Source organism: Mytilus galloprovincialis, chromosome 1, assembly GCF_965363235.1.
Source record: "Mytilus galloprovincialis chromosome 1, xbMytGall1.hap1.1, whole genome shotgun sequence".
Lineage (NCBI taxonomy): Eukaryota > Metazoa > Mollusca > Bivalvia > Mytilida > Mytilidae > Mytilus > Mytilus galloprovincialis.
The window spans coordinates 94,124,986-94,142,945 of NC_134838.1; the positions used below are offsets into that span (position 1 = coordinate 94,124,986).

Sequence of the window (17,960 nt, forward strand, 5' to 3'; positions counted from 1 at the left end):
CCGATCCATCATCAAAGATGGCCCCCAGCAGGGGACTTAGTTTAACATAGGACCCTATGGGAAATGCATACAAATGACTTCTTTTAGAGAACCACTGAATGGAATAAAACCAAACATAGCATGAATGTTCCTTATGGGGTGCTGACCAAGTGTTGTTACTTTGTAGCCGATCCATCATCCAAGATGGCCGTCAGCGGGGGACTTAGTTTAACATAGGACCCTACGGGAAATGCATACAAATGACTTCTTTTAGAGAACCACTGAATGGAATGAAACCAAACATGGCATGAATGTTCCTTATGAGGTGCTGACCAAGTGTTGTTACTTTGTTGCCAGATGGCCGCCAGCCGGGGACTTAGTTTAACATAGGACCCTATGGGAAATGCATACAAATGACTTCTTTTAGAGAACCACTGAATGGAATAAAACCAAACATAGCATGAATGTTCCTTATGGGGTGCTGACCAAGTGTTGTTACTTTGTAGCAGATCCATCATCCAAGATGGCCGCCAGCGGGGGACTTAGTTTAACATAGGACCCTATGGGAAATGCATACAAATGACTTCTTCTAGAGAACCACTAAATGGAATGAAACCAAACATTGCATGAATGTTCCTTATGGAGTGCTGACCAATTGTTGTTACTTTGTAGCCGATCCATTATCCAAGATGGCCGCCAGCGGGGACTTAGTTTAACATAGGACCCTATTGGAAATGCATACAAATGACTTCTTCTAGTGAACCACTGAATGGAATGAAACCAAACATGGCATGAATGTTCCTTATGTGGTGCTGACCAAGTGTTGTTACTTTGTAGCCGATCCATCATCAAAGATGGCCCCCAGCAGGGGACTTAGTTTAACATAGGACCCTATGGGAAATGCATACAAATGACTTCTTTTAGAGAACCACTGAATGGAATAAAACCAAACATAGCATGAATGTTCCTTATGGGGTGCTGACCAGGTGTTGTTACTTTGTAGCCGATCCATAATCCAAGATGGCCGTCAGCGGGGGACTTAGTTTAACATAGGACCCTACGGGAAATGCATACAAATGACTTCTTTTAGAGAACCACTGAATGGAATGAAACCAAACATGGCATGAATGTTCCTTATGAGGTGCTGACCAAGTGTTGTTACTTTGTAGCCGATCCATCATCCAAGATGGCCGCCAGCGGGGGACTTAGTTTAACATAGGACCCTATGGGAAATGCATACAAATGACTTCTTTTAGAGAACCACTGAATGGAATAAAACCAAACATAGCATGAATGTTCCTTATGGGGTGCTGACCAAGTGTTGTTACTTTGTAGCCGATCCATCATCCAAGATGGCCGTCAGCGGGGGACTTAGTTTAACATAGGACCCTACGGGAAATGCATACAAATGACTTCTTTTAGAGAACCACTGAATGGAATGAAACCAAACATGGCATGAATGTTCCTTATGAGGTGCTGACCAAGTGTTGTTACTTTGTAGCCGATCCATCATCCAAGATGGCCGCCAGCGGGGGACTTAGTTTAACATAGGACCCTATGGGAAATGCATACAAATGACTTCTTTTAGAGAACCACTGAATGGAATAAAACCAAACATAGCATGAATGTTCCTTATGGGGTGCTGACCAAGTGTTGTTACTTTGTAGCCGATCCATCATCCAAGATGGCCGTCAGCGGGGGACTTAGTTTAACATAGGACCCTACGGGAAATGCATACAAATGACTTCTTTTAGAGAACCACTGAATGGAATGAAACCAAACATGGCATGAATGTTCCTTATGAGGTGCTGACCAAGTGTTGTTACTTTGTTGCCAGATGGCCGCCAGCCGGGGACTTAGTTTAACATAGGACCCTATGGGAAATGCATACAAATGACTTCTTTTAGAGAACCACTGAATGGAATAAAACCAAACATAGCATGAATGTTCCTTATGGGGTGCTGACCAAGTGTTGTTACTTTGTAGCAGATCCATCATCCAAGATGGCCGCCAGCGGGGGACTTAGTTTAACATAGGACCCTATGGGAAATGCATACAAATGACTTCTTCTAGAGAACCACTAAATGGAATGAAACCAAACATTGCATGAATGTTCCTTATGGAGTGCTGACCAATTGTTGTTACTTTGTAGCCGATCCATTATCCAAGATGGCCGCCAGCGGGGACTTAGTTTAACATAGGACCCTATTGGAAATGCATACAAATGACTTCTTCTAGTGAACCACTGAATGGAATGAAACCAAACATGGCATGAATGTTCCTTATGTGGTGCTGACCAAGTGTTGTTACTTTGTAGCCGATCCATCATCAAAGATGGCCCCCAGCAGGGGACTTAGTTTAACATAGGACCCTATGGGAAATGCATACAAATGACTTCTTTTAGAGAACCACTGAATGGAATAAAACCAAACATAGCATGAATGTTCCTTATGGGGTGCTGACCAAGTGTTGTTACTTTGTAGCCGATCCATAATCCAAGATGGCCGTCAGCGGGGGACTTAGTTTAACATAGGACCCTACGGGAAATGCATACAAATGACTTCTTTTAGAGAACCACTGAATGGAATGAAACCAAACATGGCATGAATGTTCCTTATGAGGTGCTGACCAAGTGTTGTTACTTTGTAGCCGATCCATCATCCAAGATGGCCGCCAGCGGGGGACTTAGTTTAACATAGGACCCTATGGGAAATGCATACAAATGACTTCTTTTAGAGAACCACTGAATGGAATAAAACCAAACATAGCATGAATGTTCCTTATGGGGTGCTGACCAAGTGTTGTTACTTTGTAGCCGATCCATCATCCAAGATGGCCGTCAGCGGGGGACTTAGTTTAACATAGGACCCTACGGGAAATGCATACAAATGACTTCTTTTAGAGAACCACTGAATGGAATGAAACCAAACATGGCATGAATGTTCCTTATGAGGTGCTGACCAAGTGTTGTTACTTTGTAGCCGATCCATCATCCAAGATGGCCGCCAGCGGGGGACTTAGTTTAACATAGGACCCTATGGGAAATGCATACAAATGACTTCTTTTAGAGAACCACTGAATGGAATAAAACCAAACATAGCATGAATGTTCCTTATGGGGTGCTGACCAAGTGTTGTTACTTTGTAGCCGATCCATCATCCAAGATGGCCGTCAGCGGGGGACTTAGTTTAACATAGGACCCTACGGGAAATGCATACAAATGACTTCTTTTAGAGAACCACTGAATGGAATGAAACCAAACATGGCATGAATGTTCCTTATGAGGTGCTGACCAAGTGTTGTTACTTTGTTGCCAGATGGCCGCCAGCCGGGGACTTAGTTTAACATAGGACCCTATGGGAAATGCATACAAATGACTTCTTTTAGAGAACCACTGAATGGAATAAATCCAAACATAGCATGAATGTTCCTTATGGGGTGCTGACCAAGTGTTGTTACTTTGTAGCCGATCCATCATCCAAGATGGCCGCCAGCGGGGGACTTAGTTTAACATAGGACCCTATGGGAAATGCATACAAATGACTTCTTCTAGAGAACCACTAAATGGAATGAAACCAAACATTGCATGAATGTTCCTTATGGAGTGCTGACCAATTGTTGTTACTTTGTAGCCGATCCATTATCCAAGATGGCCGCCAGCGGGGACTTAGTTTAACATAGGACCCTATTGGAAATGCATACAAATGACTTCTTCTAGTGAACCACTGAATGGAATGAAACCAAACATGGCATGAATGTTCCTTATGTGGTGCTGACCAAGTGTTGTTACTTTGTAGCCGATCCATCATCAAAGATGGCCCTCAGCAGGGGACTTAGTTTAACATAGGACCCTATGGGAAATGCATACAAATGACTTCTTTTAGAGAACCACTGAATGGAATAAAACCAAACATAGCATGAATGTTCCTTATGGGGTGCTGACCAAGTGTTGTTACTTTGTAGCCGATCCATAATCCAAGATGGCCGCCAGCGGGGGACTTAGTTTAAAATAGGACCCTATTGGAAATGCATACAAATGACTTCTTCTAGTGAACCACTGAATGGAATGAAACCAAACATGGCATGAATGTTCCTTATGTGGTGCTGACCAAGTGTTGTTACTTTGTAGCCGATCCATCATCCAAGATGGCCGCCAGCGTGGGACATGGTTTAACATAGGACCCTATGGGAAATGCATACAAATTACTTCTTTTAGAGAACCACTGAATGGAATAAAACCAAACATTGCATGAATGTTCCTTATGAACTGCTGACCAAGTGTTGTTACTTTGTAGCCGATCCATTATCCAAGATTGCCGCCAGTGGGGGACTTAGTTTAACATAGGACCCTATGGGAAATGCATACAAATGACTTCTTTTAGAGAACCACTGAATGGAATAAAACCAAACATTGCATGAATGTTCCTTATGAGGTGCTGACCAAGTGTTGTTACTTTGTAGCCGATCCATCATCCAAGATGGCCGCCAGCAGGGGACTTAGTTTAACATAGGACCCTATGGGAAATGCATACAAATGACTTCTTTTAGAGAACCACTGAATGGAATAAAACCAAACATGGCATGAATGTTCCTTATGAGGTGCTGACCAAGTGTTGTTACTTTGTAGCCGATCCGTCATCCAAGATGGCCGCCAGTGGGGACTTTTGAATGAAATTAAACATGTTCCTTTCCTTATAAATGAGGTTGTGTTGTCACTTTTAGCCAAATTTTATATTTTTTTATATGATTTCAAAAACCCAAGTAGAATCAGGTGAGCGATACAGGCTCTTGAGAGCCTCTAGTTAGAATAATACTTTTATTTATAACTTTTGAGCTTTATTTGTTTTAAATTTCAAGCTTGCATAATTGTGTGTTTAGTATATTTCTTAGCTCATAAGCTATAAGTTCTAAGAATTTTTTCTTGAAAAATGTTGTTTGATTATAGGAATCTGCAAAGAGGAAGTCAACAAGAAGATGTGGTGAATGTGTAAATTGTCATAAAACAGAGGATTGTGGGAGATGTGATTTTTGCAAGGTTTGTTATTTAGCATGTATATATTTTATATTTACACATTTATGGGTCAAAGGATATTATCAGGCCCGGTATGGAAAAAGGACAGGTATTAATCTTTTTATCATATAATACCAATGTACAAAGACACCCAGGCTGACAACCCTATATCAGCCAAACCACATGACATCACATAGGCCAAGTTCACTTGAAACTCTCGAGTTAACTTTACTTATTCGGGTTTCAACAATACGATTTTACTTGAACCACTCGAGTTAACCCCTCGTACTTTGGTTCCAACCCTCACCAAGTCAGGGTTAAACTAGAGAAACTCTTGAATGACGTCAAACCAATGAGAATATTTTATTTTTTATGCTTGGTCAGGGCCTTACCCTAGAGTTACTTTGAGTTGTTCCGAATATCAACTCGAGTGCGTTCACGTGATAATCTGTTAACTCTGAAGTCGATTGTAGAGTTTCAAGTGAACTCGACCATAGAGCTGTAAGTGGTACAGGAAGTCAGGAGTTCATTCCAAACAGATATTTGACTTTTTGAAAAAGAGTTATGCCCTTAGAAATATTAAATTTTTGGGAAATGGCCTTGTTAAGAGCTCTCACAGGTACAATTCTTGCAAGATTTTTTAACTTTTACTATAGGTAAAAATCAGCAATATCCTGGACAAGTTCTTAAATGGTGGACGGTTGACTTTTTAAAGTGTTGTGTCCCTTTGAAATATTTAGTTTATGGAAAATGGTCTCTTTAGTGCTTTCAAGGGTACTATTCTTGTCAGATTTTTATAAAACTTATACTATAAGTTACTATCAGTAATATTTGGACAAGTAAATATAATGGTGGATGTTCAACTTTTAAGTGAGTTATGCCCTTTGGAAATTTTTAATAAGTGCAACGCAGGGGACACTGGAACTCTGTTCTTTTATTTAGTTTAATTTATAATCTTGCAATTTTTTAATGTGTTCCATTATTGATTAGAAAAAGTAAAAACAATTCTCATTACAGGACATGAAAAAGTTTGGTGGAATGAATAGAATACGACAGAAATGTCGGCTTCGTCAGTGTATAAATTTTGTAAGTTATCTTTTTACATTATTTGCATCTACTGTAACCAGTCCACTAAACAAATCATATTCATATTAAACCAATATTGCAGAAAAATGTGGTTTTAAACATTTATGTTTATATGCTCATGTGAAGATCTGCTAACAAATGATATCACACAATATAAGTATTTCATAATGAAAAAAAACTGATGGGTGTAAAAGTAGCCAGTTGAGTGGAATTTATCACTGATTTGATTTTCATGTGGTATTATTAAATCATGATGTGCACATGGTAGTTGTATTATTGACAGGTATTATGCATCAACAATTTTCACTGTGCATGAGAGGTTTTTAAGTAAAGACTCAAAATCAAAATACACTGATTTAAAGCAAGATCTGACCAGCCACTGTTGGAAGCACTATCTTAATATTATCTTGATTTCTCTTTCTATTTACCGGTAGTCATTAGAATATTTCTAGAAATTTAAAAAAAATATGATGGACCATATATATTATTTATTGCAGGGATTGAACATGTCAAATAGTGGTAAAAAACTGAGTAAATCAGCATCAAGAACAGTGGTTGCTGAAACAGAATCAACAAGAACAGAATATCCTGCTGGGTAATAATTACAGGATACATGAATACCCAGGCCATCTTTGTACTTCTTAAATAAGATAAATTGCTGGATGTTTTTTTACTTTTTGCACAAAAGATGTAGATAATTCTAAGTTAGTCACTAATATCTAGGAAAACAGTTCTTTATATATTATTAAAGAATTAAATGCTAATAGATTATACCTCTTAACAAGTGTGGAACAACATTTCTTTGTATTGAGACAATTCTAAAATAAAAAAATATGAAAGCTTACCAAGTATTTTAAACATTGAAAATTTTATTGTTGTGAGTGGAGAGATATTGTATCTCAAAAGAAATGTGGTGTCATCTGTTTCTTTCAAGATTTTAATGGCAATCATTCTGATCTGCCAAAAGATAAGTGTCAAATCTGTGTGACATCATCAGACATGGTTGCCTTTTCTGTGACTTCACAATAGGCAAATCTAAGGAAGGCAAGAATATTTGCAATCAAAATTGAATTTTGACCACAAAAAACGGAGATCAACTGAACCACATGTTAATTATAAAAAATGATCAACCATGTAGAGAAAGTATAATGCAGCTAAGAATCAGTGAATATCTTTTACCCTGCATAACTTTATTTTTTCAAAACTGTATAGTATACTTGATGTTTTGATATCTAGAGATTTTTCTTTACAATTTTTAGCAGCTTTGAAATCAGTTTCTTTATGTTGAGCACAAGAAAATGTTAAAGCATCTTTTTCTTACAGACATATAAGTTCTTACTGAAATGAATATAAGACCACTTAATTAGAAGAATAATTAAAGTTTGATTTCACGCTCATAAATATATGTATCTTTTTTTTTAAGATTTATGTCTAATGATGATTTTGATATGGATGATGAAGACATAGATGTAGATGATTATGTACCTCCAATGGAAATGTCAGAAAATGAACAACCAAGAAAGGTATTGATCAATTTAATAGATAATACAATGCTTACTTCACGCATCAGATGGTAATTTTGTTATATTGTAAATTTGTTTTATCAAATACCATGTAATACAGGTCAAGTTAGTTTTAGGACAGAATATTTTATATGCCCCCACTGTTGGCAATGGGGGCATTAAGTGTTACCCTTGACCATCTGTCTTTCAGTTTGTCTCATTTTCATTCTGCACTCCATATTTTATGAAACTCCTACATAATGCTAAAAACCAAAACTCACAGTCAGAGTTCAAATTTTGGCAGTGGGTCATTTACTGTTGATCTGTTGATCATGACATCTTTAATCCTTTTATTAGCTCACCTGGCCCGAAGGGCCAAGTGAGCTTTTCCCATCACTTTGCGTCCGGCGTCCGGCGTCCGTCGTCTGTCGGCGTCCGGCGTCCGGCGTCGTCATCCGTCGTCGTCCGTCGTCGTTAACTTTTACAAAAATCTTCTCCTCTGAAACTACTGGGCCAAATTAAACCAAACTTGGCCACAATCATTTGGGGTATCTAGTTTAAAAAATGTGTGGCGTGACCCGGCCAACCAACCAAGATGGCCGCCATGGCTAAAAATAGAACATAGGGGTAAAATGCAGTTTTTGGGTTATAACTCAAAAACCAAAGCATTTAGAGCAAATCTGACATGGGGTAAAATTGTTTATCAGGTGAAGATCTATCTGCCCAGGCATTTCAGATGAATTGGACAACCCGTTGTTGGGTTGCTGCCCCTGAATTGATAATTTTAAGGAAATTTTGCTGTTTTTGGTTATTATCTTGAATATTATTAAAGATAGAGATAAACTGTTAACAGCAATAATGTTTAGCAAAGTAAGATTTACAAATAAGTCAACGTGACCGAAATGGTCAGTTGACCCCTTTAGGAGTTATTGCCCTTTTTAGTCCATTTTTAACCATTTTTCGTAAATCTTAGTTATCTTTTACAAAAATCTTCTTCTCTGAAACTACTGGGACAAATTAATCCAAACTTGGCCACAATCATCATTGGGGTATCTAGTTTAAAAAATGTGTGGTGTGACCCAGCCAACCAACCAAGATGGCCGCCATGGCTAAAAATAGAACATAGGGGTAAAATGCAGTTTTTGGCTTATAACTCAAAAACCAAAGCATTTAGAGCAAATCTGACTGTGGTAAAATTGTTCATCAGGTCAAGATCTATCTGCCCTGAAATTTTCAGATGAATCGAACAATCTGTTGTTGGGTTGCTGCCCCTGAATTGATAATTTTAAGGAAATTTTGCTGTTTTTGGTTATTATCTTGAATATTATTATAGATAGAGATAAACTGTAAACAGCAATAATGTTCAACAAAGTAAGATCTACAAATAAGTCAACATGACCAAAATGGTCAGTTGACCACTTTTGGAGTTATTGCCCTTTATAGTCAATTTTTAACCATTTTTCGTAAATCTTAGTAATCTTTTAGAAAAATCTTCTTCTCTGAAACTACTGGCCAAATTTAACCAAACTTGGCCATAATCATCATTGGGGTATCTAGTTTAAAAAATGTGTCCAGTGACCCGGCCAACCAACCAAGATGGCCACCATGGCTAAAAATAGAACATAGGGGTAAAATGCAGTTTTTGGCTTATAACTCAAAAACCAAAGCATTTAGAGCAAATCTGACATGGGGTAAAATTGTTCATCAGGTCAAGATCTATCTGCCCTGAAATTTTCAGATGAATCGGACATTCCGTTGTTGGGTTACTGCCCCTGAAATGGTAATTTTAAGGAAATTTTGCTGTTTTTGGTTATTATCTTGAATATTATTATAGATAGAGATAAACTGTAAACAGCAATAATGTTCAGCAAAGTAAGATCTACAAATAAGTCAACATGAGCAAAATGGTCAGTTGACCACTTTAGGAGTTATTGCCCTTTATAGTCAATTTTTAACCATTTTTCGTAAATCTTAGTAATCTTTTAGAAAAATCTTCTTCTCTGAAACTACTGGGCCAAATTTAACCAAATTTAGCCATAATTGGGGTATCTAGTTAAAAAAATGTGTCCGGTAACTCGGCCAACAAACCAAGATAGCCGCCATGGCTAAAAATAGAACATGGGGGTAAAATGCAGTTTTTGGCTTATAACTCAAAAACCAAAGCATTAAGAGCAAATCTGACAGTAAGTAAAATTGTTGATCAGGTCACGATCTATCTGCCCTGGAATTTTCAGATGAATCGGATAATCGGTTGTTAGGTTGCTGCCCCTGAATTGGTAATTTTGAGGAAATTTTACTGTTTTTTTGTTATCTTGAATATTATTATAGATAGAGATAAACTGTAAACAGCAATAATGTACAGCAAAGTAAGAACTAAAAATAAGTCACTATGACCAAAATAGTCAATTGACCCCCTAAGGAGTTATTGCCCTTCATAGTCAATTTTTAACAACTTTCTTAAAATTTGAAGATTTTCAATAACATTTTCAACAGAAAGTACTGTTATAGATAGAGATAATTGTAAGCAGCAAGAATGTTTAGTAAAGTAAGATCTACATACACATCACTATCACCAAAACACAATTTTGTCATGAATCCATCTGTGTCCATTGTTTAATATTCACATAGACCAAAGTGAGCGACACAGGCTCTTTAGAGCCTCTAGTTATGAATGTTAACAAGCAAAAATCATGATACTAAGCTGTTTTTGTTTTGTAGAAAAGAGGCAGAAAAAGAAGTTCTTCTGAATCAACACCATCTCCAAAAAAAAAGTATAAAAAGAGAGGACGCAAGGAGAAAGAAAAGGTGTTTTTATTTACTCAGTCCATTTGCATCCATGTCTTAATACATACATCCATACAAGCGCTTGTGTTTGTGAGACGTTATTATATAAGTATGATAACAATGAAACTGTATGTACAAACACTGAGAAATGCATTATACAAATGAAAATAACATTTTTTATGTTTATATCTTTTAACAGAAACTACAGAATTATCCAGAAAATTGTTTTTAAGATTGAAGATAGTATGAACATTGTCTTTATTGTTTATGCCTAATTGTCTTTGTTGTGTATGCTAAAAGGTGAATATAGAATTTTTTTTATATGGCAGAAAATAAAAGAAAAGAGTTCATCAGTTCATCATCACAAAAAAAATCGTCACCTGGAGATTGAAGATGTGCGAGAACACCATCATGATGAGGATGAACCAAAACAGTGCTATGGACCTGGTTGTATAGAGGCAGCAAGACCCCATTCTAAATACTGTTCAGATAGTTGTGGAATGAAATTAGCTAAAAGGTAAACACACAAGCAGAGGAGTACTGTAGATTCATACATTTTTAGTTCATTTATTATTATGGAGATGGTGCAACGCTGAACAAAAATATGATTATTGTGATTTCAGGAAATGTTGGATACAAATATTAAATGTAAAGTTATCAACATTTAAAATGAAAACTTTTGAAAATTTGGTAAATTTTTGTGAAACATATTCATTATTTGGTTGCAATCATTGCAATACTAAACAACACAAAAAATTCTTAAAACAATAGGATGTGGAAGTTATTAGTCATTTTTTATGCCCTCATAACAAATAGTTTAGTAATACCAGGCAATTGTCTGACCTTGGTGAGATCCACTATTTCTTGCAATTGTAATGGTGGTTTACTTTTGTCATTACATTATGAAGAAAACATGCATTTATGATGACTTTTCACGTTGAGAATAAGATTTTCAGTTTTTACATCAGACCCTTATTCATCAAGAATAATTGTTAATTGGATATCAAACATCGCATTAATATTTTATGCCCCACCTACAATAGTAGAAGCACATTAGGTTTTCTGGTCTGTGTGTCTGTCCATTCGTTTGTCTGTTTGTTCCTCTGTTCGTGTGTCCGTTCATCTATCTGTCCTGCTTCAGGTTTAAGTTTTTAATCAAGGTAGTTTTTGATGAAGCTGAAGTCCAATCAACTTCAAACTTAGTACACTTGTTGCTTATGATATGAACTTTCTAATTTTAAAACCAAATTATACTTTTGACCCATATGTCATGGTCCACTGAACATAGAAAATGAAATAGTGAGTTTCAGGTTAAAGTTTTTGGTCAAGGTAGTTTTTGATGAAGTTGAAGTCCAATCAACTTGAAACTTAGTACACATATTCCCTATGGTATGATCTTTCTTATTTGAATTAGATTTTTTTACCCAATTTCACGGTCCATTGAACATGGAAAATGATAGTGCTAGTGGGGCATCGGTGTACTTTGGACACATTCTTGTTTTCCACCTATAATTGTTGCAAAATTTTAGTTTAAAAGGAACAACAATGAATTGTCCTACATAATGGAATACATCATATATATTGTGAGGCATCAAATGTTTCTTTAATGTCTGATATACTATATTTAAAGTGGACAGGGATTCATAGTTGTCAGTCTTATGAACATGCTCTATAAATCTTTAATACCAGATATTAGATTGATTTCAGATTCTACTAAAGTCAATTTGGGTACTTTGACCCTTTAGAGAAGTATTAAGATAAGTCAAACCTACTGTATTTTTTTCTGGTGTGCCTATAAACACATATATATATTTTGCCTAACAAAAGTTGTGCTGACTACCTTTAATTAAATTTCAGCTGTTTCCAAATATGGTTTGAGACATTTATTGTTATAATAAGGTCTTTCCACTTTTCTGTGGATAGATCTTTTGTATTTGTTCTGATTATTATTATTATTAATATTTTTATTTTTTTCCCTCTTCCATCAAACTATTTTCTTGTGTTATAAAGTTGTTCAGAAAGATATCACGTAAATATTTTGGATATTATATAGAACCATGTTTCATCCATGAAGTATTATATAAAAATCTTGACAGCTAATCACTACTTTTCTTTTCATAAATTTATTACATATAGGTTAACAAGCCAATTTTGAAAATCTTATAAAATCCATGTTATTTTTTCTTAGTTTTTGAAAGTGTAAAGAGCTAACCTGAAGAAGTCTCATATCAATTGTTTAGAAAACTGATGTGGAAAGACCTTCAATTGTTTTCTGAAAAATTAGTTTTGAATTCATAATGTATTTTTACATATTTGATTTTTTTATTGGTTTCTCTATATACTTTTTTTCTTTTCAGTCGTATATATGAACTATTACCTCCAAAGATACAGCAGTGGCAGAACAGTCCTTCTATATCAGAGGAAAATAATAAACGGTCATTGGAGAAGATTCGTCGTCAGCAGCTAGAAACCAGAAAGAGAATTGGAGAACTTGATCTGAGGCATCAAGAATTAGATGCTATTGTTGAAAGGGCAAGACATGCAATTATTAATGATCAAGATGTTAGTAATATTTTTTTATAGCAAGTTGAAATGTGGATAATTACAAATTTTTACTTGCCATGAGCAATGCAAGTATTGTACAAGTATATACTGGTCCAAATCATTGTATTACTTTAAAACAAGAATATGTCAACAGTACACAAATGCCCCACTCGCACTATTATTTTACATGTTCAGTGGACGGTGAAATTGGGTCAAAACTTTAATTTGGCATTAAAATTAGAAGGATCATATCATGGCGTACATGTGTACTAAGTTTCAAGTTGATTGGACCAACTTCATCAAAAACTACCTTGACCAAAAACTTTAACCTGAAGCGGGACACACAGACGAACGGACAGATGCACAGACAAGAAAACATAATGCCCCTCTACTATCGTAGGTGGGGTATAAAAAAAATTGCTCCTACAGTTTCATCTACCAAACAGAACCTTTTTTAAAAATATTTTTAAATTGTTTGTCTATAGTATGCAGGTTATATTTGACACTGCACACTTGTATAAATCTTGCAAAAAATATGAACATGCTTTAAAAGACAAAAACCCTGAGAATTGAGTTAAAAAATCACTATTTGTATTATTAGTCACATTATTAGTTTTAGTATTTATCTTGATTACTATTTTTTTATTAGAAATAATGTTAATTATTCCTTTGTTGCTTTAGCTAACTGAAGAGGATGACACAGAGTTAAGTGTGTATTGTGTTACATGTGGTGTAGAACTTAATCAGAAAGGAGCATTACGTCATATGGAAAAATGCTTTGCAAAGGTATGGTGTTTGGTTTTTAGATTAAATATCAAATTGGAGAGGGAAGGGATATTGTAGATGTTAATTATATCAAAACATGGACTAAATAGCTCTGTGTTGAAGACCATACTTTGACCTATAATGGTTTACTTTTATAAATTGTCACTTGGATGGAGAGTTGTCTCATTGGCATTCATACCATATCTTCCTATATCTACACACTCAACAGTTTGACCAAAAGGGATACTAGTCTACACTTTAGTCATACTCATAATATTGATATTCATTAATAACTACTTCAATATCTTGAACATTTTGATCTCATGCAGAGTTTCTTCATTTTGAAATTAAAAGTATTGCAGATGAGATGTACCAGTAAGTTAGGCATGTTAGGTGGTTTCTTTGTTTTGATTGCTTGGAATTATATATATTCACGTAAGTGCTATGTAAAAGCATTGAAACAAACATCCAATAGTTGAAATATTTTGTTTATTTCTTTAGTTTGAAGCCCAGACATCATTCGGATCTATATACAAGACAAGGATAGAAGGCAATTCTATGTTTTGTGACTTCTACAATATTCAGCAAAAAGTGTATTGTAAAAGGCTTAAAGTATTATGTCCAGAACATACCAAAGAACCCAAGGTAGGTCAAAGATGAATAGTAAGTCTGTTTGAAATAGATTGAAGCTTTTTTTTGTCAGGAAAAGGAAGAAAATAATTGACATTAAAAAAAATATTTAGAGTGAAAAAAAACCTATAATCTAGACAATTTAGAGCTAGATAATTCTTGGTTATTTGTGTGGTTGGGTATTGAGTCTTTACTGATACCCCACATATTATTTTTATAATATTCAAAGCCAGTATGCTAAAGCGTCCTTATAATCTCAACACAAATCATGCAAATTGATCTTCCTGCCTCACCTGTCAAGGGCCGGTATGAGCTTTTCTCATCATTTGGCGTCATTTTTCTGTAGTTTATTCTTACAAAAATCTTCTCTAATGAAATAATTTTAACCAAACTTGGCCACAATCATAATAAGAATATTTAGTTAAAAAATGTCATATTTCATACAGATTAAATCTGGTAATTTTATATGATCTCAAATCCTTGACCTAAAACATCTCTATTCACACATAGAATGTTAATTTAAAAGGTGAGAAACATATGGGACAACATCAAAAATGAAAATTTAGAATAAGTCTAAAATTATCAACTTCATTAATTCAGTTTATTGTAGTCATATTTAAACATCAATCCATATAGAAGAGTTAGTAGTGTTACTAAGTTGAAAGTTTTGGTGTCAATAAATACAGTTTATAATATTAAGTGTGAAATTTTGAAATATAAATAGGTATAAAAAAAATCTTTTGCTACACATTTACTCAATGTTAAACTACACTGAAATTTTTTAGATGCAAATTTTAAATTGCATACATATCTATATAGATTCTACCACTGCATCGAGTGTAATACGATATTTATCCAATCGTGACAGTTAAATTTTCAAATTTAAAACACGAGGCTTGTCCGAGTGTTTTAAATATTTAAAATTTAACTGTCGAGAGTGGATAAATATCGTATTACACGAGATTTGGTGGTAGAATCTGTTTCTCTAATGATTTTCTTACATTATGCAGGCAAACTTATTCCTTCTTTTCCAATGATCTGAAAAAAGATGTGTTCTTTCTATGTGACGTCATCAGGCATGGTCGCCTTTTTTCATGCCGTCACAATAGGAATTTCAGAGGAAAGCAAGAAAATTCGACGTCATAATCGGATTTTAACTAATGACGTACTGAGATCAAACGAACCACACGTTGATTAAAATTTTTTTATACAATGGTTGCAGAAAGGGATAAATTGACGAAGAATTAGAGAAATGTAGTTTAAATCATTTTGTTGTTTACTTGGTACAGGTAGGAACAGAAGAAGTTTGTGGTTGTCCCATAGTTCACAATGTGTTTGAAGAAACTGGTGAATTCTGTAGGGCAGCCAAAAGAAAATGTAATAAACATCTATGTTGGGAAAAGTTACATCGAGCAGAGATTGATATGGAGAGAGTTAGACAGGTAATGTAGCTGTTCATTAAAACTTTGTAAATTAAAAAAAAAAAATCATAGTAGAGCTACAAATGCCTAAATTTGGACCTAAAAAATCTACATAAACAACCATAAATATATGAATTAAGATAATTAAATAAACCCTTTTTTTTTGTCTCTTGTTTTTTTTTTATCCATGATGATAGCTTTGAATGTATGATATTTTCTTTTATGGGATTACAGCAAGTTTGCCTGTTTATATGCATTAGTAAGGGTTATTTCCTTAAGCGTACAGCAGTTATAAATCAATCAATTAAATTTTGTCATCATATATCAACTATATTTTTACTGAAATTAAATTTTATGGAATCCTAGGGCTGAAACTGACATTCATAAACCTATTAAACTCCTTTTGTTATGTTTTACCAATCTTAAACTTCACAATTAACTAAATATTAAAGTATTAGGATTTTCATTTAAATACAGAAATGTTTAAAGTTACTGAAACTGTTGTCTCTTGGATTTCTGAAAACCAGTAAATATTTATTTACTAAATAAGAATTTTCCTAAACTGATATCACAAGTTGCATTATACATTAGAGTAGATATAATCTAAAAGTTTTATGCGATAGAGAATTGTTAAATTTCCAGAAATAGAGTTAATTATTTATGCATTCAAACTTTAATTTAAAAGATATGGGACACATATTTTGTTGTTGTTGAAAACTATGGGATTCTATATGAAGACAGATAAGGGAAAATACAAGCTTTGGTGGATAATTTTTGTTCATAACATTATTCAAATCAATCACATTCAGGAAAAATAAATACAAATAGGGATGCACTTTGAATATCTCTTAATATAGTTGAACACATTTTATCAAAAGTTATCTCCCTTGGCCAACAAGATATTTCATTCAAATAAATTTGCAATTCTAAGATTTATAAATTTATTTTAAAAAATTAGATAAAATGTTCTTAGCAATTGTAGTTTCAAGAAAACAAAAATGACATTTAAATTTCTAGCTTTTAAATCATAACTTACAAAATAAACAAACTATTGATGTTCAGTTATATAAATGCCATATACAGAACATCTATGTTTTCAGTTATATGTAATCTTTCATCTTTTGCAGTGGTTAAAGTTGGATGAGCTGTTTGAACAAGAAAGAAACATCAGAGTTGCCATGTCTAATCGTGTTGGAGTTCTTGGTTTAATGTTACACCAGACAATTGACCATGATCCATTGAACCCAATCAAAGTACCCACAATGCAATAAAACATTATGTGTCATAAATGAAGTCATATTGTCAAATGAAACCCATTTCTTATTGTATATATTTATGTTTGTTATGTTGTAGATTTTTATACAATGTATAAACAATTCATCCTGAAAATTTCTTGTTTTTTTCTTATTTATAGTTAATGCACTCTCTACTTAAGTGTTCTAAACAAATCCAAGAAACTTTGCATTTAAAAAATATAGTAGTTTTTGTCTTGACTGTAACAATAACATATCAGAATGATATTTAAGTTTAGATTAAAAATTGGTTAGTGTGAAAACTCCAACTAACATTAAAATAATGTTACCCAAATGTGGAATAGAAAAAGGTCATATTTAGATCAAGTTTTTAAGAACAGTTGAAGTTAACAGCATCTCTGGTTAAAAATTGATTGTGACTTGAGGATAATGTTGATTCAGAAATGTTTGCGATGTTTACATTATTGTAACATGAGTGCACACTCTCAAATGTCTAGCCTGTTTTACTGATCATTGATTTATGTTGAAGGATAAAGGTTTTACTACAAGTATCATATAAACTTAAAATTTCTAAAGATCCATGACAATGAGGTCAAGGTCAGATAAAAACTGTCACACAGACATGTACACCTTACAATTATTCCATACACCAAATATAGTTGAACCATTGCTTAAGGTAATTGAAAAATAGACCAAAGCACAAAAAAATCAGCTTTTTCCATAAACAAATATAGTTGATCTATTGTTAATAGTACTTAAAAAACAGAACAAAAGGTACCACAATAAAATAACATAGACCAATGAACAATGAAAATGAGGTCACGGTCAAATGATTTCAGCAAGCCAGATAATTACATCTTGCAATCATTCCATAAACCAAATATAGTTGGCATATTTTTTATTGTAAAACAAACCAAAACACAAAACTTTAAAAATGACCAATAAACCGATCATAAACCATAAAAATGAGTTGAAGGTCAGATGA

General features: G+C 34.3%; 1 protein-coding gene across 2 annotated transcripts in view; it reads left to right on the forward strand.

The window, feature by feature from the left end:
* LOC143045340 (CXXC-type zinc finger protein 1-like) overlaps nt 1-17,111 on the forward strand; it is a 34,811-nt gene extending 17,700 nt beyond the window's left edge. For both annotated transcript variants that reach the window (XM_076217795.1, XM_076217786.1), the window contains 11 exons: nt 4,925-5,014; nt 6,008-6,076; nt 6,574-6,671; nt 7,500-7,599; nt 10,297-10,383; nt 10,692-10,879; nt 12,720-12,924; nt 13,588-13,692; nt 14,173-14,316; nt 15,591-15,743; nt 16,850-17,111. In XM_076217795.1, the coding sequence (XP_076073910.1) occupies nt 4,925-5,014; nt 6,008-6,076; nt 6,574-6,671; nt 7,500-7,599; nt 10,297-10,383; nt 10,692-10,879; nt 12,720-12,924; nt 13,588-13,692; nt 14,173-14,316; nt 15,591-15,743; nt 16,850-16,993 (1,383 nt within the window). In that variant the 3' untranslated portion in view covers nt 16,994-17,111. The remainder of the gene's footprint in view (nt 1-4,924; nt 5,015-6,007; nt 6,077-6,573; nt 6,672-7,499; nt 7,600-10,296; nt 10,384-10,691; nt 10,880-12,719; nt 12,925-13,587; nt 13,693-14,172; nt 14,317-15,590; nt 15,744-16,849) is intronic.
* The last annotated feature ends 849 nt before the right edge of the window (nt 17,112-17,960 follow it).